The 23,885-nt window shown below is 32.4% G+C and overlaps 1 protein-coding gene across 1 annotated transcript in view; it reads left to right on the forward strand.

Moving 5' to 3' along the window:
* Nucleotides 1-23,885, forward strand: part of LOC117119047 (phosphatidylinositol glycan anchor biosynthesis class U protein-like) — a gene marked incomplete in the record, with an annotated part of 38,988 nt that overhangs the window by 10,386 nt on the left and 4,717 nt on the right. Inside the window, 4 exon segments of the mRNA XM_033263857.1 lie at nt 11,374-11,477; nt 15,307-15,461; nt 15,978-16,121; nt 19,802-19,926. Of these exon segments, the coding sequence (XP_033119748.1) occupies nt 11,374-11,477; nt 15,307-15,461; nt 15,978-16,121; nt 19,802-19,926 (528 nt within the window).

Raw genomic sequence — 23,885 nt, forward strand, 5'->3', positions numbered from 1 at the left:
ATGTATATATATGTATCCATTTATTCATTCAATTTTTTCTAAAAACATTTTCATACTTAAACAAAGTCTTTATTTTTTGGGGGAGGGGGAAGGGGATGAGGGGATTCTTCTGAAAATACTTTTTTACTGTTCTTTATTTGTATTCTGTTTACAGTGACAATTGATTGAAGAAAATAAAGTAAACAAAATAAATATAATTAAGATGCACATTCTAATTATGCATACTGGCATAGTATTGTTAGGATCCTTAGTCTAAGACCTGCATCATGCCGCATATTATATCAAATCTCACATGTAATGAAAATTATAAATATTATATAATATTTAAATATGTATTTATACCTAAAATTTATTTTTGTATTTTAAATGTATTCAATATCTTAGCCATGCATAAAATAGTTTTTTTTTTTTGTTTTTTTTTTTTTTTTGTAAGTATGGTAAGTCATAACTTTACACAATTCCATTAAAAAAAGAATTTCAATGTTAAGTTTGATATTTTTAAAAAAAGGAAACAAGGTGACATTCTAAATTATAGTAAATTCTGTAAAATGAAGATCAAATTAATCAGAAAAAAAAAAGTTCAAGTTCATTATTTCTATATTTAACCACTGAAGCCCAGATCAATAAAAAAAAATTTTCCGGGGACCCTTGCTCCCATAAACGTAATATCCAATGACAAGTTAGAATGTGTTCTAATTATAACAAATATAAACAAGTAAAATAATGTAGTCTTAACTACTATGGTGTATGTTTAAAACAGGAGTTCATTCCATGTACCATAAGCCCAGATCAGTACCGAGTGTTTCTGGCTGGGGATCTGTGTACACATAAACACAATACAGTATATGACAAGTAGAATGTTTACAACATATACATATAACATAACTGATAAAATAATTTTAATATCACTCATTAGTCAAACAATACTAAATCATTACGTTTCTTAACTAATATGCTGTACGTTTAAAATTTTGCGTATGTTCGCCCTTCGAACATGAAATGTGTTGTGGTTGGAAATTAAATTAAACCGTGATCCAGACGTACGTATCAGTATTCATACCGAGCTAAGCCATTTTTCGACATGTTATCAACAGCAGGTTTATTGCTTATTATTTCGAATAATATTTTCATGAGATTTGCTACATTTGTGTGGGAATTGGTCGTACGATGTATTACTACCCGCCATGGTTTAATTTTTGTGGTTTTTTTGTTTTTTTTGGTTCAGTCTTGCAATCTAGTGTACGATATTAGCTCATTCAGGTGAATTTTATAAGGAATGAAGCATTCGCGATTACATTACTTGATTTTTCTTGCTACCGCGAATGCGTTTCATACTAATGTAACTGAGCGTCCGCCATTATAGAATCAAAGCTTGCGTATATGTTGAAATGGCAGCTGCGGTGTATCCACGTGTCCTGTCAGCGCTCATTAAATTGCATTCTTTGTGAAATGAACCTATCTAGGCCTCTCGCTTATTGGGCTATTAACCTCTGTCCCTCACATAAGGTCGAGTTATAATTATAAAGGTAAAAAATATATTTCATTCTGCAATGGCTTCGTTCTTAGTCTTTCGATTTAAGTATCCCATGGGTAACCAATTAATCGTAACATTTTTATTACTAATATTATCTTAGTGTGCGTTAAAAATATTGATTTATTTGTTGCATGAAATTTTGTTGGAGTATTTAAAATGATTTAATCTTTTTCTGCAGTTATAAATAATGTTCCAGCATGAAATTCATGTTAACAAATTGAGATGATCCGGTTTTCGTAGAATGCTATTAAATATTTGTGTTATTTTTTGCTAACAAGATTGATGTTTGACAACATTCTTCTTTTGCAAGAACATGGTAACCATTTATACTGTCTATTCAATTAAAGTTGAAAGGATTATATAAACATCACGTTTTATCGGCATACTGTATTTATCAAACATATCCAAATTTAATTTTTTTGGTGGAAATTTCTGTAATGCTTATAGCCTTTAAAGTGGCTAGGCTATGTTTTATATGATTGGCCTTGTGAGAATTGGGGATGGGTTGATCTAAATTTAGGTATGAAATTAAAGCAAGTAGATTTACAGACCAAAGTCAATATATCAATTTTCAGTGTTTCAAGTTGAAGAAATGTATATTAACCTGCTGTGCAACATGAACACCTTTAGGCTTTGTTTTTTTCACAATTTTTTTTGTGACAGATTGTAGAGTAAATGCCTATTAGTTAAACATGAACCATCTTAAACTTCATTCGCAATGCTGCACTAGTTGTTTTTTTTCTCCCCCGAGTCATGTACACTTCTACATGCGTAATAGTGTACACAATAGCAAATCTACACATTAACGCAAAATGTGTTTGTGTCCATGTGAATACCAAACTATAGTACCTAATAGAGTAAATTATTTTTTGCATGAATTTCTTGTACTATTGTGTTGAAAATATTCGGATGCACACAAGTCAAGTTTTAATAGCTAAATTAATTAAGCTGGATAAAGTGAATTTTCCATGCCTATACCAGTGACATAACCAGAGGGTCTTCACAGTGCCTGAGCATCCCCCATCCCCCACCCTGCACACTTTTTTTTGTGCAAAAATGAAAAAAATATTAGTAAGTTAATAAATATAATCAGCAAAGTATGTTACTTCAGACATCATAGCCATCAATATTCTCCCTAGTTTTGCACTTTGCGTAAACATTAATGGATGTGATATTTCTATTCAGCGCTCCCTTTTTAAAATATGTCACTCATTATACCATGCATTACTTCGGGCCTACAACATCTAAAACTCAATTTTCATCGTCAGTGTACACTTGAGTGCATTCAAAATTTATGTTTAGGTAATTACAATTTACAACTGTATGACCAGAAGGTAATCATTACAATATGGTGAGACCTTTTTTGCTCCTTGTCTAACGAACCTGCCGCCCACCAAAAATGATGATTTTGAATAAAAATATAATTTTATTTTTAGCCAATTAGCGCACCTGACACCATGAAAAAATGGAAATTTCAGAAAAAAATAAGTATTTCTTTATTTTTATTAAGCCCGCCGCAGCCTTGACATCTCCAAAAATAATATATGTATATTTCTTCCTAATTATATAAATTTAAATTAATTAACCATCCTGTTACTACACTGTTTACATTCAACAATTAAATTTTGTTTTTATTTTCTCCCTCATCTGGATGTTTAAGAAAAACTACATTTTATTTTTATTTTGTTTCTGTCCTTATCTGATGATCTTTAAAAAAAGTAAGTTCATGAAACAAGGTATAAAAAGTTTCGCCTGAACTATTTTAATTATATCAATTGACATACCGTAAAACCTTAAACTGAAGCTCTGGGCTTTTTTTTTTTTTTTTTTGCAAACTTTGGATGGGCTTCTTTTCAAGGCTAATTTTGCATAGTAAAGAGGGCGATTCTTTTCAAAATGAATAATATAAATTTTGGGAATTATTACTATAAAAAAAAGAATAAAGAAACTGTAGCATCAATCTGTATCGTGAAGTTTATTAACCGGCATTGAAATCACCTAAATTACTGTACAAACAAAGCATGTATTTTGTTTTTTTTTTTAATTCATGTACAGCGCATCTTCTGTACTATCTCAAACAAATACCTGTGCTATCTTGAAAAGAAGCCCCTGGGCTTCTTTTTGAGGCAACTTTGCAAACTGAAGAGGGGGCTTCAATTCCAGATGGGTTTCTTCTCAAGATTAATCTTATTGGGCTTCTATTCGAGGTTTTATGTTAGCCATATTGCTTGATATTTGTAATTTATTTTTTTCAGTTTTATTATTTGAAACAAAGGAATATTTAAAGGTTACTTTGATAATTTAAGTTAAGCAATTAGTCATATTTGTTATATTTATTTACAATTAAATATATTTTCTGTTGCTTTATAGTTGTTTTTTTTTTTAAATATATATTGTAAATTTATTGCATATGAAACACTTTTAAAAACCAGTTTGCTTTGTTAAATTCTAGATGGAAAATAAAATTCTGCAGTATAAAATTATGTCCATTTTCATAGTGCTAAACAATATTTTTTAAGGATGACACATCCAGCAGAGATAATCATTTGGACCCTCACAGCATCTATATTGCTATTTATTTTATATTTGGGTAGAATTTGATTTGAAATATTTGATTGTTGTCTTGTGTGCATACCTGTGACCATGACATAGATTTTTTTTACCTTTTTTCCCCAAAATTTAATCAACTCTCCCTTAGACAGATAAGTTCCACTGCACTAAATTTTATGATGATTCATTTTTATTTCTTATATAATCCTACTAAAGACAGCTGAAAGTCAGGTAGATATACAGTGAATACTCAAGGCCCGCAATGATACACCATAAAGTGCTTTTGCACGACGCTTTCTTACCTACTGAACAAATAAACTAACCATATTACATGAAACAAAATAAATAAATGATAAGTATTGCTAAATTATAAGCAGCTAAACAATATAAAAACTAATAATAATAAGACCGAAAGGTCCACTGATTAATCTCAGATAAGATAGTATCTATCTAATAATAATAATAATATTACAGGTATTAATCAACACTATGAATTAGCTGTTACACTAATATTAACCAACTCAATTGTGGGAACTCGATACATTTTCTCACCTTGAGTTATAATGCCACAATGCATAACCAGAATCAAAGTTTTAATTACCAGTTAAATTGGCAATTATAATTTAACCTGTATCATCATGTTATAAAATTTGTCTACACTGTATTATTGTCATGAAATATTAATGGCTTAGTTGACGATTTATAGACCTATGGAATAAATGGCATCTGCTCTAATTTGCTTTAGGCATTATAATCAGCTTGAATCAATCTGTAGAAGGAGAATACAAAAAAAAAATCACTTTCGCCCCTTCCCCCTCCGATAATTATAATTTAGTATTAATAGTTGAAACAAAAATTGACCCTGGCATCTCAAATTGGGGTTTTACCACAATTAAAGCAATATTTTAAAGAAAGCAGCCAAATTTAATGGTAATATTATGTAAATTTCTATTATTTTAAAGCTGTGATCTATGGATACATACAATAATTGCATGCAAGATGTGTGTACGTTCATATTAATTTTTGAAACACTACAAGACTTCTCATTTCCATCAATTTTTTATTTTACCATAAATCCTTTTAATAAAGAGAGGGAGGCCATGATTCAACGTTTCGACCTTTATTGGGTCATCATCATTTATTCCTGATAAATCCTTCTGTAAAAGATAATAACTGAAATTTTAAATTTCTAATCTAAAGGTCAACGATCGCCATATATGCACGGAAATAACTTTTGCCAGCAATGATGAAAAGTGTCAATTTTTACACCTACTCCGTGAAAGTGATTCCTGTCAACGTCAAAAATTGTTAGGAGAAAATCATACCTGTCATTTTTCTTACATTATTTTTTTTGTGCTATTTTTGTGTTTGCTAATAAGGCACGTTTTGATTTACTATTAATACATTTTGCATGAACCATATAATATCTAGTTGCACATCATACCCCCTCCTCATTACACATGGACAGGACACTAAAAATATATTTTGGCCACGATACATTCCCAAATATCTTAGAATAGTTTAAAAACAACCGAAACTACCCCGTTTCTGTAGGCACCAGGTTTTAGCCTATCATTGGCATATATCTAGGAATATTAATATGTAGGAGCTTATGGGGAAGGGTGAAAATGTTAATTGGAGGAAGGGGTGAAAATGTTAATTGGGGGAAGGGGTGAAAATGTTAATTGGAGGGTCTTGGTGATTAGGTAAGGAGAGCTACCTGACAAGATGAGGTTATATGAAGTGATTTTTAAGCACTTGAGTATAAATTTTTACTCAAAAAATTTCAAGTAGAAGTGCCTGAGGTGCTACATTTTTTTTTTATAGGGGTTATCCCTCACATCTGCCCATAAATATAATAGTGTAATAATAATAGTGTAGTTTTATATAGTGCACATATCCATCTAATTTAAGATGCTCAGGGCGCTTGATATGTGGACTAGGAACTCGATCAATGACTTCTTCGCCCCTAAGAGTCCCTTCGTGTCTGTGTTACCCGGTAACCTGGTACCAGCAACTCTCGTCGTCCACTACAGGGGCTGTCTGTTCCAGTACACTGGGGTATCCTCCTATTCATCTTGAAGGATGTACTGGGTTCTTTATAGTGCACACGAGCCATTGTATACACTGGGCCTACGGTTTATAGTCCTTATCCGAGAAGACTTGTTCTACCACCAGAACCATAGGTGAGCGTGCCGTTCAAACCAGCGCCGATATTATGGCTATAGCTTGCGGCGCCCCTGCTAACCGCTCGGCCATTCGACTCGCCTGCCATGGACCTACTGGTTATTAACACTCTAGAAGACCATCCAGTAGATGTTCATATAAATAATAAAATAATCACTTACATTACATTTCAAAACCTTATTTAGTATATTTTATGTGGTTCATTTGTCCTTTTTCAAGGAAAAATAATTCAATACAACATTAACACTCATGAATGACCTTACTTTAGATATTCGTATAACTCATAAAACAATAAGTCAAATGACTTTTCAAAACCTTATTTAATTGAATCTTAGAAAATTTATTCAATTCAATTTATATAATGTATTTGATTCAATTGTGTTTAACCTCAAGGAAAAGCCCTTGATGATGCTAGAGTCAACGCTCTATAAGGACCTTCCTGTTAGTGTTCATGAAATTATAAAACAATGAGTCAAAAATATAATTCAAATTGTTACTTATTGACTCAAGGAAATAAAGTTATGATACCAAGTATAATCAACTTCAAATGACTTAATGTTCATATAAAATTATTAATTCGTAATTATGTTTAAAAATCTTTTTGTTGGTTTAGTTGCCAAATTCTTGATTATTATGTTTCAAGTCTAGTCCACTCCTCTTTGGAGAAAAGTATGTTGATTTTTTTAATATCAATATTGTTTTCCAGTATATAAAAGGGTATGAAATGTATAGGCAATTCATGCCTATGTAAAATACATATTTGGATTAAAAGATGGGGTGGCAAGCGGCGGTCCAGCAGCTGGCCCAGGCCCCTTATTTTTTATCTAAATTAAATAAATGGAGAAAAAATCAATTCAAATTTATGAGAGTGCCAGTTTCAACCATCTACAGTTGAGGTGCCATAGCTAAAATAATTTGTGCTTCAGCCCCAACCCATGGTGGGTCTCAAGTTATCTATTCCCTCCATCTGTAAGATTCCCTCTTTTGTCCCCCTCTATTTCAAATTCCTGGATACGCTATTGGGATATATTATTCTTAACATAACAGTACATTATATATTATAGAGTACTATAGTGTTACGTAACGACATGCAGTCAACCCAACGCCATTTTCGCCACTAACAAACAATTAATTCCTATTTCTAATGTATTTATTAAGATGTTGTATCATACTCTTTCTTTGTAAATTTTAATTGATGATTAAATGTGTGTTTGATAACTAATATAATGCAAGCTTTTGTGTTTTTAGTACATTTTGATGGTAAATTATTAGATCTTAAAATGCCTATTCCACAAAGCCTATGCAGTCATTCAGGCGTAATGAACGGTAACCTACGTCTGTAGTGTTGACAACAGAGAGCGCCACCTGGCGTCGGGACAACACGACTGTGGTACTCTATATGCATGCAAATTTAACTTTGCGAAATTTTTACTATAAATGCACATAATCATGTGGTTTATTACAAAGTAAACACAAAACTGGCATTGGTATGCCATGCATAAAAAATTTATGTTAAAATCAATTGTGAAGAAAATCTATTTAAAAAATAATAACAGTGGATATAAATCTGTTCGAGGAATATTATGTTGAAGGACAACATTACAATGCACTACTATAGTTTATGATTGAGTGGAAGTGAAAATAATGGTTTTGCACAAGAGGGAAGGGTTCAGTATATTAATGCAGGGGTGTATGTACTTTAAGCTTGGAAAGTTTCATTGTTATGAAACAAAAATTTGAAATTTGTTTACAGTTTAGCTCACTTTCGTTAATTTTTTTTTGTTAGTGAAATAGGGTTCAACATTGTGTTTATAACCCCGTTTAGAATGAAAATTTCTGTATAGTTTGCTTATTTTTTTTTATTAAAGCAGTGGCAGATTCAAATGGGGTAAAAGCAGCCAAGTCTAAAACCTCCCCGCACCAAAAAAAAAAAAAATAATTGGCAAAATTATTTAAATGGAGAACAATAGAAGATTATTTAAATTTAAGTGTAAAAGTGCCATTTCTGGCCACCTAACCATGTCCCCCCACCTCCATTTTGAATTCCTGGATCCACGACTGGAAAGCGAGTGGCTACTAACACTAATGCCTGGGTATTCAACCTTTTTAAGCTGATGGCCAGTTCCAATCTGTTAAACTACCTTCGGGCCGACATAAATTGCGTGCTTCCATTTTTTCTGTCAGCCCCACCCATTTTCTTTTATAACGGTGATTTGAAATAGAAGAGGAAACAGGGAGGAAATACCACCTCAGCCCCAACATTGTTAGGGCTGAGGTAAGAAAATCAATGATTTTGGCACCTCTAGATGGCCGGAAATAGCATTCTCAGACTTAAATTTAAATATGATTTTCTTCTCCATTTTATTTTAGAACTTCAGTTCTCAGGCTCAGTGGCGGCGCCAGCGGGGTGGCAGGGGGGCTTAAGCCCCCCACCGGACAGGTCAAGGCCCCCCTCCCCCGGACAGAGCTCGTTGGGCAGTCAGACCAAAAAACTAATAAAAATAGGCCCACACCAAGCCAACACATGTCTGTCACAGTCTGAGAGTGCCATTTTCGGCCATTTAGAGGTTGATATTCTTTTTAAAAAATCTCATTTGGGAGGGGGAACCCCTCTCAACCCCTTCTCCCAGCTCAAACCTATTGCTCAAGTCCCCCCTGTCGGACAACTTAGCCCCCCCAGAAAATATATCCTAGAGCCGCCACTGTTCAGGCTCCCCTACAAAAATATCCACTCCCCATGGTTGGGGTTGAGGTGAGCACATTTTTAACATAGATACCTCTAGATTCCTGTAAATGGCACTTTAACACATATAAATAAGTTTTCAAAGCAGTGTCTTCAACAGAATGACATGCCCTCGAGCCAGCTAGTGCCGCAAATGGTTAGACATCATATCGGCGTCCCACTTAATCCATTATCCCCATTAGTCACCCCTCCCCATAGCAATACCCTACGCCACTAGATACAGTGAGTTACACTAAGACAAAGCCACACTCTTATAAACAATGCTAGAGTAGGGTTGCCTAGGTGATGTTTCTGTTAAAAAAAAAAAAAAACGGAAAATGATTTACATAATAGTTGAATACCGGGCCCTAATGTTATGGTAGGTTGATGCATGAAATGGACCACTGTATCAGTGTTGATGCTAGGATATGCCCAAGGTTAGGGGTACGAAGCCCAAAGCTCAGACAATTTAGTGATTTGAAAAGTTTATATCATCAATTTTAGACTATTAATCTTTTTAAATTTGTGATGAGCTCTCTGGCCAGTGGGCCCACTCTTCCCAACAGGAGCCTTGGGCCCGGCCCCCACACAGGCTCCACCACTACACATCTTAGTTCATGGAGCCATTGGGATAAAGCTATATAATAATAACTAGTAAATGAACACATATTGTAAAAATAAAAAATATTGATACTGGTAGTAATAATGTTTGAAAGACAAAGAAATATTATGAATCTTTCGATTATGAAGAAACAGTCTATGACATAATGGCATCTCATAGAGTCATCTAAGTGCATGCAAAGGTACCTCATTGTCCTCTGAATTCTGGGATAGGTTTGCTTTGACCATACATTAGCCTTCTCGCCACGGCCTTGATTAACGCCAATTGTACATCCACCACGCATTGGCACGATAGGAAGAAGACTGTAATTGTGCGGAGCATGCACAGGGATCACAGTGGATCTGATCTGTTGTGACATTGTCATTGCGATTGAAACAGTAACGATCAGTCAATCAAATCTCTTTATTTGCATCAAGGTAAACATTGTTGAATTTACAATTTATAATTCATGAAAAACATCAAAAATAAATTACATATACTATATAAAATATCTAAAGTACGAAAAGATTACAGTACAAAAAAAAATAAACAAAGGTATATGCAAAAGGCATAAAAATGTTATTACATGTGTATAGTTGTATTCACATACCACCAGATACACTCTATACACAATAGGTGGCTAGAGACAAATAATTGCATATAATATATATCAAGATTACCATAAACAGTGTTAAATTATATATAAATCATCAAATTCCTTTATTCAATAATTTATAGGACTACATTCGTTGAGAGCTATGCTACAAAATGTATTTTTGTGTCCTTTATTCTTATACACATCTAGATGTGTATAAGAGACAGACATTATATATTATAGAGTACTATTACACATCTAGATGTGTATATGTATATATATATATACAGTTTGTGAGATTAACCAAATATAGATATAGATAGATATATAGTTTGTGATTTGGACCCCAAACTGAAGGTCCAAAATCTACAACTTGCTGCATTAACTGCTTCCACTTTGTTAATGGGAATATTATTCTGATGGAAAATGGTAATCGAAACCGATGAGAATATATATAAACACCTTCTCACAACATACATTATGTACCGTACTTGATTAGAAATATACACACACCATTAATAATGTATTGAGGCCTACAATTCAACCACTTGCCGTCTCGCAATTTAATTGGTACACACAATGTTATTTCTACTCACTTAGCACATATCATTTTACACCATATCATTAAAAAATGATATTATAAGAAAATGATTTTCTAAATTTCTATCAAACTTGTTTTGAAAGCAGTCTTTACAGTAAAAAAAAAGAGTAATTTAAAAAAATTAAAACGAAAAGATTACGATAGAGATACAGTGCACCTTTGATCAGCAGGCTACACTTGTGGTAGCTACTGTGTGTCGGGGTGGCACACGTGGGAGAGGGATGGTAGGGCCAGGGCCATCCATCGGGAGAGCTGACCCCTGCTGTGTGTGCGCTTAATCGTGGTGATCCTTTACGTAACCTTGGTCCTGTTTCAGCTGGAAAGCTGAAACGCAAGTTTTGATAACTGCGCCATCTGTTGGTCCCGTATAATATAGCACTCCTGGTGCACGTTAAAGAATATGGTGCATTCTTTTGAAGTGAGTAGAGATTGTCTGCTGGTGTACTGCCCAATTCATAAGGACCCCACTGGAAATAAGTCTTCAGACTTCCTGTGGCATCCTTTCTGTGTTTAACATCAAAGAAATTTAATCGGATCCAGTGATAGAGAACGGCTTTTATGATTTTTTTGTTTTTTGTTTTAGGTCGACGTGCAGGTGCTACTTTAGCAATCGCCCTAGCTGCCTACCAGTCTCTCTACCCTGTAATGCTGATCATACCATGTGCAATTCACATAGCCAGACAAGAGGTATTGTGTTTGTCCTTTATAAGTTAACTATCTATTTGATATTTGTAATGTTTAACTTGATGTCCTATGCTGCCTAATTTAATTCATCCATTAAATGCTGGTTTCAACATAATTCAATGTTTTTTTAATCTAGAAGGCTTGGTGACTTAATATATACCTCAAACCTCAAAATATTTGTGATGATTCTACCCTTCTCTATGTATTTTGTGGTAATGCAGCATCTGATGAATTCTAAAATTGAATAATAACAACTCTATTCATCAAGTAAACAGCATTTGATGAATTCTAAAATTAAATCAGAACAACTCGATTCATCAAGTTATGTGAACCCCCATGCTCTCATTTGTTCCCTTCTCATAAATATGTGATTCTTTGTCTTAATAATTTTTTTTTTTTTTTTTTATGCCATTGTAAAACATCATTTAAGGGACAAATTCAATCAAATCTACAACTCTATAATTATACCAGCCCTTTCCTTCACCATCACCCCCCTTCCCTCACTATTCTTTGTCCTCTCCCCTTCCAAAGTCTGTGTCCTAATGCCAATTCATAAATTAATGATCTATAAATAGATAGAATAGATTTCACTGAGGAAAATTTAATTATACTTTGTCTCGCATTGTACTTTTCGTACTCGGCAAATGTGATTGTAATTTTAATGCTAACAGCAATTTCATGAATAACTTGGTCTTGTATCAGCATAATTATTATGAATTCTTAGTGAAACATTAATATTAATATCTATTATTCAATCTCATGTTCACATCTGGCATTTGTGCCGCAAAATCAAATGGCAGAATAAAAAATTTGTAAATTATATCTAATGCTTTATTTTTCATACACATAATAAATTTCTGTCACTGTCAAATTCTGATATTTCATAATTTTTAATAAATGTTCCTATTTATGATAAAAATAATATGACAATTTTCATATGAACAATGTAGTTAACCTATGAAGTATATAAAAGATTTATTTCATCGTCATACATACAAATATGTATGAAATTTGCCTTTCTGAGTTGTAAAACCGTTGAAATACTTTAAAAACTTTGCACTTTCCACAAATATAAAAAATACAGTTAAAACATTAAACGTACAAGAAACTAATACTGAAATCACAAAACATGGCAAGTTTTCGAAATTTAGGCATTTAAAATTTTAAAATATAAAATATATAATCAAAATATAAAATGTATATTGTCTTAAAGGAAAAAAAAAACTCCAAAAGCTATTATGGCATTCATATATATTATAATTACACTAATTTCAAAACCTACGGACACAATAGGATTCCAAACTAGATCATCAATTTTGTCCATCATGCAAAGTGAATATCAAACCATATTTCAGATTAATTAAGGGAAAAATAATGACACTTTACTGTCGATTTTCACTAGACTGGTTTCGCAAACCATGTGTTGAAGTTTGCGTATAACATACTTCTTCATTCACTAGCCATATCTTAGTAGTCAGTTGTTTTGCAGTGGTAGACCATTTACACACCACTACACAGAAAATAATAGTACTAAATAGATAAGCACCTAGACTTCAGTTTACTCCTAGTCATGTATTTAGATTCGTGGGGTGTGATGTCATTTATATGACCAGTTTCAAAACCGTTGAACGTTTCAATGTGCAGCGGTGTAATTTGAGTTCTGCTTGATAACTGCTTTACTCGCTGAGAATTATTGTGTTCAAAATTCATAACAAATTGTAATAGAATTCAAAACAATATTTTAATACAGGAGCATACATACCAAGCCTCACGTATACAGCGCGAGACATGCATTAGGGGTCTGTCCCATGCTCCCATGCTTAAGGAAAAAAATCTCACGCATTATTATAATGCCTATGTTACAAGATATATGTATATTATTTATGATGTTTGTAGACATTGTTACCAAAAAATCTCTCATCTATAGTACTTAAAATATCATGGTAACATTACGATACCAATTAGCTGCACTAACACTGTGAATATGTCGTTTTTTATAAAGTGCTGTCAGGTCAGATCGTGTACACAATGCCATCTCATGCCAGTCTGAAAAAAACTGTGTGGACACAGGGAGATACATGGCAGGGGGAGGGGAAACTGGCCTGGTCCCCCTTCCCCTCTAATTTGTTTGCAATAAGAAAAGAATAATGGAGAAAAAAAGCAAATTGTATTTGAAATTAAGTTTTACAATGTAATTTTCAACCATCTGGAGTTTCCATAATCTCAAAATTACTTACCTCAACCCCAACCATGGTGGGGCTGATGTGGGTTGACCCTCCTATCTTTGAAAGTCCCTCACCGGGCCCCTCTACTATAATTTCCTGGATCCGCCATTGGGAGACTACCTGAAATGCATCTAATCCCAGTGTTAAAATAAACTGTATCTTAAATTTACAGTACACTTAAAAAATATTAAAATATACTTGAACATCAGAATACCAAGGAGCAATTTTTTTAACAACCAAGTTAGCCCTTAACCATTCATACATAATTACCAACACAGTTTGGGTCACTGTATTTAGTGTTAGCCTTCAAATTAATTGCATAAACATTTTATCACCATCACACCATCTCATGACAAGTTCTCCTCAATAATAATAGGCCTACACATGTATTTGTTTATTCATTCATGTGTTCAGTCCTTCATTTGTTCATTGATAAATGCCATTGTATTTTACATTACATTACTTATTGCTGTTCTTTTTTCGATGGGTGTGTTTTCTATGACTGAAAATCGAGATATAATCGGTTCACTTATCATTATTAGCTGGTAATCAGATTACCAAGGTAAGAACTAATAAAACTTTGCCACAAGAAATCCTTCTTAGCCTCCTGGACACAGAAATTGATTCCGTGCCAAAAATAATTCTATGCCTGATAAGAATCCAGGTTTTTAAAAGAGCTCCGTTACTACTACCACAGGAAATCATTTATTGAAAAAATTGTTACTAGAAAATGTTTTTGCGGTTGTTGTTACTGCTTGATTGATTATTGTTGATTGCTTTGTTTCTTATTCTGATTTTTCCCTGTTCTTTTTTAAGTTTTCTCTATTGTGCAATTGTTTAATATTGTTTAAAATTTAGCATTTGCAAATAATAATCTTTGCCATTTGCTTATTAATTACCGATATTGTAGGGGGACTGTGGAATAATGGTTAAGTGCCCAACCTGTAATTCTAATCCTAACATTCTGGGTTCAATCATGTTTAGAATCATTTTTCTCATAACCAGCATTCTTTAAGTCTGAAAAATAGATTTCTGTAGTATATCTAAAGTTCCAAATCTTAGCTTCATAAGAAGCATTCCAAATTTACTGAATTTGGCTTGTATTTGATAACTCTAGGAGAAAATATAATTTAAAAAATAGTTATTACATGAAATCAACACATCTTTTCTTTAGAATGGTCATATTTCACTAAAATTGTCTCATATTTTTTTTAAAGATGAGATTGACCCGCATTCATATTGGTATTTTCACCATAGCCTAGGGAAACGTTGCTTAATTGTGCGTATCTGCACATACATGGAATGGATTAAACTTATAAATATTCATGAGTTCTATGAAACTCGCTACCAAGCAAGTGAAAAAAAAAAGGATTCTACCTGAATTATCGAGATTTTACCTGAACTGAATTTCCAATAATAATTTATTTCTCCATTATATTTGTTACTTTTTTCATCAGCTTTTTCAAATAATTTCTTAAAATAGATGTTAGGAATAAATGTGAAATTTTAGCTCATCATGTAAATAATTTTGTTAAATGTACATTGTCTCTAAATTATAATACCATTTTCAAAAATTTAACATTCTTTTTTTTTTTTCGTTTACATAGCAGAAAGATGTAACTATTTCCTTTGGCGATGGCATGTTTTGGAAGTCCTGTTTAAGAACTGGTCTGTCTTTCCTATTCTGGGCCAGCTTTTTACTCTGCCTCTCCTACCATCTCCTAGGTACCTGGGATTTCCTATTTTCTACATATGGCTTCATGTAAGTAGTGTTATCATTTCATATCTTTGTACAAGCAGTTTCTATAAGCATGGCATTTTTTTTCAGGTTCATTACTATTTGTTCACAGTGTCAAAGGTCATGTGAAGGTGTTAGGCATCTATAGCCACATTTAAAGTTGTTGGATTTGTTCCATGTTCACTGAACCGTAGCATCATTTGTCAAGTTGCGTATTATTTGGATCAAAAATTTTAATTTTGTACTTGTTTTATTTAAAATGTAGTTTTGTTTTTTATATAATTTTTTTTTTAATTTGGAACTTTGGTTGTTTGTGTCGGAGGAAGGTGGAACTTCAAAAGATGAGACTTAGCTCTTTCACCAGCCTAATTTTGTTACTCCTCCTTTTGATCCTATCAATAGAACTGAAGACAAAGATTTTTTTTCCCTCCCATCAAATTTAATTGTCATGTCCACATAATATATTGTACAACTTTTTTTTGTCGTTAACCTGATTTTTTCAACAATTACTAACATATATTTTTATGGTTCTATTTTCAGTTTATCAGTCGGAAACCTGCAGCCAAATCTGGGCCTTTTCTGGTACTTTTTAATTGAAATGTTCGAGCACTTTCGCATTTTCTTTGTATGGGTTTTTCAAATCAATGCTTTTATCTATACAGTGCCTCTGTCGATAAAATTTAGGTAATTACATTGTGCATGTCATATATTCCTCTTTATATTCTATATAACTTTATAAGTTTAAAGACTGTAAAAAAATATGGAATAGTGTAAATGGAAGGGGGCCCCTTGATGATTAAGTGAGAATGATAATAAATAAGGTGATTTTTAACTACTTGAGCGTTATTTCTTTTGCCAAGCAAATTTCTAAGGTGGCATTTAGGAGGGTGAGAGTGCATGCTTTCTTGGGGTCATGTGCCTCTCCCACAAGCTACTGTATATATTCCATTGTAGACATACACAGCAAAATACAGGTGTCCATTATTTTACTGATTATCATACCTCCAAAAGAGCTTTCATTTACTATGTGAACTACTTTAAACGACTATACAAACAGGATAATGGCAGTCTCTTATATACAGGAAAAATAATGTACTGAGTTTGAACTTCAGATAAATAGCATCATTAAGATAAAACAATAGGCCATAAAGATTTAATGGGCCAATGTAAGCATAAATACTGTAAAACAATATGGGAATGGTGTGTAAAAGTCTTTAAAATGGTGTTCACCATGTCTTTTCCACTAACCTAAACATCATTGGCGGTTTACTCTAAGGAGTTCCCCTGTCCTTGGTTTGGTTATTATAGTTTTTGCTTCTAGGTCAATATTCAGCCTCATCTTCCCAACTCAGCCGCTGCAAAGAGTTTGGTTGCGGAATTATCTGTTATGTACATGTGTGAACATCAGATTAGGAATGGTGCTTTAGCTTGGTGGTTAATATGCTTTAAATTCAAAGGTCCTGGGTTCAAATCCTGGTATTACTAAAAGTAGCTCCAATAATGACTACAGGTCTCCCTCTAATTAAAGACCATTTTCAGTACCAGAGTTTTCATGGTCTTTAGCAGCTTTGGTCTCTAATTAGAATAATAAAAATAAAAGAAATTTGTTAATTTGCGACCACAGAAAAAGTGGTCTTTAATTGGAGGGGTCTTTCATTGGAGGGAGACCTGTATTATCAATAATAATTATAATCCAATTAAAGACCACATTTCTACGGCCCAAAATGAGCGTCTATCTCTTTTTATTATAATTTTTCTAATCAAAGATCATGAAAACCCCAGTCCTGAAAGTCGTCTTTAATCTAATAATAGCAACAATAAAATACTTCAATAAAAATATGATCTTAATCTTAAATTTAGCTCATTAATCTGACAATCAAGATTATAATTTATTAAGATTTTTTCAATTCATAATGATAATCATAATATTTACTGTAATCTATATATTTTAATTTAATTTTATGTTTACTCATACCTCCAATTTGTTTCTTATATATGATTCTTTTAAAAGAATTGTCATCATATCTAATACATTTTATTCGCAATCGCTTGGGCTAACCTTTGCCAGCATGTACCAGTATATATTACTTATGATGTAATATGATGTGTTCGATTTGTAAATGTGATACAAAATTTCAAATGAGTTTAGCTGATCGTATGCCCTGCATACTATAAACAGCTACGTTTAATTTTATGTTATCGTATAATAAATATTCTTTGTATCATATTGCCCTTTGACCTTCTAAGATGTTTTACGACCTTCTGAACATACTGTGTTTGTTTCAAATTAGGTTTTATGATCTAGTTTAGCTTAGCATTCTTTTTTTTTGTTATATATTAGTCTATATATTTAGTAATAAAAAGTCAAAATCTTAAGTAGATATTTTCCAGACAGGCTGGAAATTAAGTAATTGATTATGAAAATAGAATGTCTAGTTTTTAATTTAGATCCGGATGATATAGGCTGCCTACTTATCCGGGGCGTTAATGCCAGTATTTTTTTTTTTTTTTTTTTTTTTTTTGGAATCCATATTCTTTCCGAGGTGAGTTACCATTGTTATATTTATGGGAGGATGTGGGAGTTGCAAACAAAGTCGAGGTCAGAAGGTCATTCCAGGTCGCTGGCTTACCGAGTGGACACTTTATACCTTTGTAATACTCCTGAAGGAAGCTTTCCTCGGCGAAGTACCAGTAATTGTGCTTCATCTCGGTGGTTTACATACTTCCTAGGTGATTAGCAGTTGATTGACTTCCAGCAAACGGAATTCCTGGTACATTTTAACTCCTTAATGCTCAGTCAACTGTGGAAGAGTTTCCGAAAGATGGTTCCTAATTGGAGAAATGAACTTGAAGATGGTTTTGAGGCCAAAGAACTGACAATAATTTGATTTTTAATGTGATTATTTAGCAAATGAGGCAGCAGCATGTTTTGTATTAATAAATATAATATAATTTTTTATTTTTTATTACATTTATAGTGCTATGACTATCATTATCATCTTTATCAGTATCAACATCATCTGCATTACCATCAGTCATCAGCATCATTCTCATCATTAGGCATGTTACCAATTACTGTATTATGTTTTTTCATCATATCTTCATCTTCATCACCCGTTATCATCATATTCATCATCATCGTCATTATCAGCACATCATCATTGTCATTATCCTCATCATCATCATCTTCACCGTTGTAATCATCATTGTTATCATCATTGACTTATCATCATATCAATCATCATTACAATTACACCCATCCTTATAAATCATAATCATCGTCATCATCATCATTGTAATCATCATAAGCATCGTTATTATCATCGCATCACCCTCATCATCATTTATTTTTATCATCATCTCACAATCATCTTCCCACTGTTTCCCATAAACCCCATATTGTGTACAATAGCTCTGATAACTCTAATTTATGTTACATTATTTATTTTCATTGTTAATGTAATAACTTATATAAGGAGAGTAATTTTTTACTGTTCATTCAGTGGTGGATTGTCTATTTGTCATTTTCTGTGAGTCTGTCTTTTTTAACATGCATGAATTAATTTATGATTTATATACAATAGACATTTCAGAAAACTTATAAAAATCTAAAAAATATTCAAAACATGATTTAAAGAAGATATATAGTTTAATTTATTTGCTTTCAAAATAAGAATTCAAATGATGTATATATGTAAATGAGATTGATGTTCCAGCCAATGGGTGCAAAGCTTCGTTTACAATGCAGCATAAAGTAATTGTTTTTTATTACGTTTTTGCCTTTGGATATATAAAGATTTCTCTTCTATGTAAATTCAGTCTTCATTTTTCTGAGGTACTCTAGAATTGTATTGTAAAACAAAGAGAATCCAGGATTCATTTAGAAAGATGATTGATTATTATCTAACAACATTTATAACTTTGAAAAGAGGTACTTAAGATTTTCATCCTTAAGCTGACAAAATTACTCAGAATAAATGAAAGAAGGAATGAATGAGTGAAGATATGAATGAATGTTTGAATGAAGGAATGGATGGATGCATGAAGGAATGAAGGGAGAAAAGAATGAAAAAAGGAAGGAATAAATGAATGAAGAAGTTAATGAATGAATGAATAAATGGTTGAATGAAGGAATTAAACAATGAGTGAAGAAATGAATGAATGGTTGAATGAAGAGAGGAAAAAAGGAAAGAATGAATGAACAAATAAATAAATGAACAAACAAATGAATGAATGAAAGGAAGAAAGGAGGGAATGCATAAATGAAGAGATGAATGAATTATTTTTTGTTGAAAATAAATACTTAAATAATTAAATAAACCTTATTTTTTTATTACTAACGATTGTGTATTTCTCATTTTTAGAAACCATCCCGTCTTTGTGATGTTGGTACAGCTTATATTGATTTCCGTGTTCAAGTCGTACCCCGCCATTGGTGATATGGTTATATACCTCGCTCTATTGCCTCTATGGTCGCATTCATTCCATTGTAAGTACATCAGTACAAGTATGTGTTTGCACAGATATTTTTTTTTTTGTTTCTATTCTAAATTCAAACTAGTTGCTTATTTTTAGAAGTTGACTGCCTGTTATAATTAATCATATTTAAGGTACACTGAAAATATGAAAAACGTAACAATTCAATAATATTCAATGATCACATGTTAAAAACGCTCATCTCCATCATCGTCACAACTCAATAGTTAAAAATCGCTTGCGGCTAAGTAGCATTGTTTCGTAAAAAGGTTATATATAGATGTTAGGTTCATTGTCTGGTTAAGGTCAATGTATAATGCGTATTCTCGTCATCTATACATTAACATTGAATAGGGCAGGCCTCATAGTACAGTTTGTTATGAATCTACGTCTTTCAGTCACCAAGGAGAAAAGTTTTTATGGACATTTCTTATACCAACCAGTAAGATATTTTTTCTTAGCAATGGCATCCTTTAGCCTAAATGTAGATTAAAATTCTTTGTTCAAGGGCCTATGTGTACCAACCAGTTGATTTGTGATAGTTGCCTTTAACGTGATAATTACAAAAGCAGTGCAGCTTCTTGTATCGTGATAACATATTCTAGAAAGGAAACGAATGCATTTTTGTAATACACAAACACTCGCTTAAAAATTTGACCTATGATAATAAAGGTATTGTTTATCAAATGATCATGTTCCAAGGCTCTACTTTATATAATTTTTAACATTTGCAAACACTGTGTGGTTTTTTAAATCCTTAGATTAGCTGGTATAGTCATTTTTTAAAAACTAGTAAAAAAACTAAATCAATGGAAACTAACTTTTTATTAACATTTTATGTCTCTGATAATAACATTTTTTCTTTATTTGAAATGAGAAATTCATTTTTTTAAGTAATTTTAAGGGTATTTTCATGTTTTATTACCACATATAGTAAAGCATTAGAAATACTAAACCATGTTTCTATATCAAATATTATTTCTATATAATTTTTTTGTGTGATTTCTTTATTGCTTGTGTTTTAATATTTTATTTTTGTAAGACTTTTCTGATTTTTCATGAAATAAATAAATATGATTAACTAGAGATGGAGTTTAAAATTGTTTTCTATGCTATAAATAATATATAAAACTTATTTTTGACAAATTACTAATTTTAGATAAACTTTTTAATAATAAATGAAATAATTTTCTATGAATAGAAAAATTATGATATGAGAAAATATTAACGTATGTCAAACATAAAGAATAATTGGATGAAATAAATGAAAAAAATAACTATAATAATAATTATAATGATATAAAATTAATAGTATTACGTATTTGTAATTGAAATTTCATCGATTTAATTGTAGATTTTCGCCGGGTATTAATTATTCATTTTCCCAGAAATAGGTTATTTTAAATTAAAATGATTTTATCAAATTGCAAAATTTAATCCAGCGTACACTTTTTAGTAGTAAATTTTCCCAGAAATAGGTTATTTTAAATTAAAATGACTTTACCAAATTGCAAAATTTAATACAATGTACACGTTTAATCTAATACATCATGTTTTCGGATCTAGGCCTATTGATTGCTTTGCTAAATGAAGCTTTGCCCACACTTTCAAATTTTCTTTGACAAAAAAACTGTATTATGCCCATATATAGTCATGATGTGCCTATATATGGTCATGATGTGATGTCATCATGACCATATTTAGGCATGTCACATGTTTTTGTCAAATATTATTTGGATAAGGCTTAGTAATACATGTTATAAGGTATATTTGCATAAGGTATACTGTATGATATGCATACATCAATTATTTTAAAATATGTAATTTTCCGCAGGTATTTCCTTCTTGCTTACTGAAATCAAGAATTTCTTCTGATCTGAATTACATTAGAATGTCTTTAATTTATGTTAGTGACATTTAGACAAAGGTTTCTGAGTGAATCAATCATTTTAATTCGTGGTTGGGAGACCAAACTGTTCCCGCTGCACCAAACCACTTCGTTTGGGATTAATTGGCAAAATTTTCTCTGTTTCTTTCACGATGTTGTAATTTGGTCATTGACAGTATTAAACTAAAACTACTTGACAATGTAATAAATCCAACATGATTTTACAGTTTTCATTTTCTCGCTGGAGAGGAGTTGCCAAAATTTACAACCAAATATGTGTTTATGCATAAAAAGTAGAAAATAAACAATTAATACAACAATTTTGGATTCGCATCGCGTAGCATCCAGCAAAATAGGCTAGCCTTGGCCCCTTACAGGTGCGGATCCCCTTTCCAAATGGGGGGCCCCGAGCCAGGTGGGGGGCCCCTCCTTGGATCCGCACCTGCCTTAGCCTTGCCAAGGCTATTGCAGCCTTATTTGCTCATAAAAAAATATTTTTCGTTGTCCAAAAAAATACTAAAATGCCGACCCTTAATTTCCTAGAATTTGGGGGGTTTTTTTTAGCCTGATGTTATTACGTGACATACAAATCAAAAGCTCCCTAATCTAATTGAGACACACATACACCAGGTCTGGTTCTGACTCTTCAGTTTGAGTTTGCAGGGTTCTCATTGGATTTTATTTTATTTTGGAGGGGTTTGAACTGAGAACCCTGGGATCGATTGAAAGACAAGCATCTTAACCACCAGGCTGCCGTTGCACTCCATATAAACAAAGTACTGTACTTTATAGATATCTCTCTCCACCCAAAAGTCATTGACTTTGTATGTTTGATTGATAGTCAGTACCATATTGGTTAATGCACTACAGTATAGTATTAATAGAACTCGTAAATTGGTGGATGTAGTTGCATTTTAAGGAGTGGAAGTGCGGGGAATTAAGCATTTACAGTGCATGACTTTTTAGTCCAAAAATACAAATAACATCAAATGTTTATGTCAGTTAAATATTAACAAAGTGGAAAATACATAACAGAGAATGTTTTTATAAAATAAGCATAGAATAGTATGTAAAAAAAGATTTATAATTATGGTTCTAATAACATTTCTACCTCCAAGGTGTGTGGGTGGAAGGAGGATGAGGGATAACATCATGAGGTCTACACACAGTGTACGGGGAAAAAAAATGAATGAAAATGACACAAACCATTATGAATCTATATCTCAAACTTTATCAAGTTCGTAAGGCTTACGTCAAACGTATCGGTGGACCCGATGGCCAGCCATACACTGTTGACATATCCTATACGCTTAGGATCAACTCCATAAGATTAAATTAGACTCCAGCATGTTGCTGATTGGCTAAAAGATTAAAATAATATTTTAATTTGTCTCAGGTCATTTAGCTAACAAGAAGCAAGTAAAAAAATTACAAAATCTAAATAGGGACATGCAAAAACCTTGGCCCAGACGTTCTGCGTCTTCTCCCCTCGTGCCGTTCCAATACCCAATACTGTCAATTTTAATAAAGAAAATTAAGCAAATGGTTATACACGTTTCAATTTGTTGCTAGTGATCTAAAGATGTTTTTTACCCAAGAGTAGACCTGTGGTGACACTTCAAGAAATAAGTCCATATTCCTTCCACAGATCCACATTTCTGCCGTCTCACAATGTCGGAACATTTCCTTGAGGAAATGAATGAAGTTGACCATTATCTGGACTGTGTTTGCTATAGAGGTCATGACCTCTGGCATAATTTTTCTATGGTCATGGACATTTATGCCTGGTGTTCCAATACTTGCATTTTGATAAGCGTTACTCATTGAGAAACATGCATGCGTCATTATCATCTTCTCCATCATCTCTAATATCTTCCTCATCATCTCCACCATCATCATTCCATCATCTTCATCTCCACCATCATCATTCCATCATCTTCTTTGTCATATTATTAGCATCATCATCTTTTATATCATTACCTAAATCATGGAGTTTCTACACTCATCAGCATAATCATTTTATTCACCATAACAAACACAATAAAGACCATATGTGTATGTCTCACTTTGATACATCATAACAC

The sequence above is a fragment of the Anneissia japonica genome, unplaced genomic scaffold (assembly GCF_011630105.1).
Source record: "Anneissia japonica isolate Jap-2015-1 unplaced genomic scaffold, ASM1163010v1 scaffold1826_len1998817_cov189, whole genome shotgun sequence".
Taxonomy (NCBI): Eukaryota; Metazoa; Echinodermata; class Crinoidea; order Comatulida; family Comatulidae; genus Anneissia; species Anneissia japonica.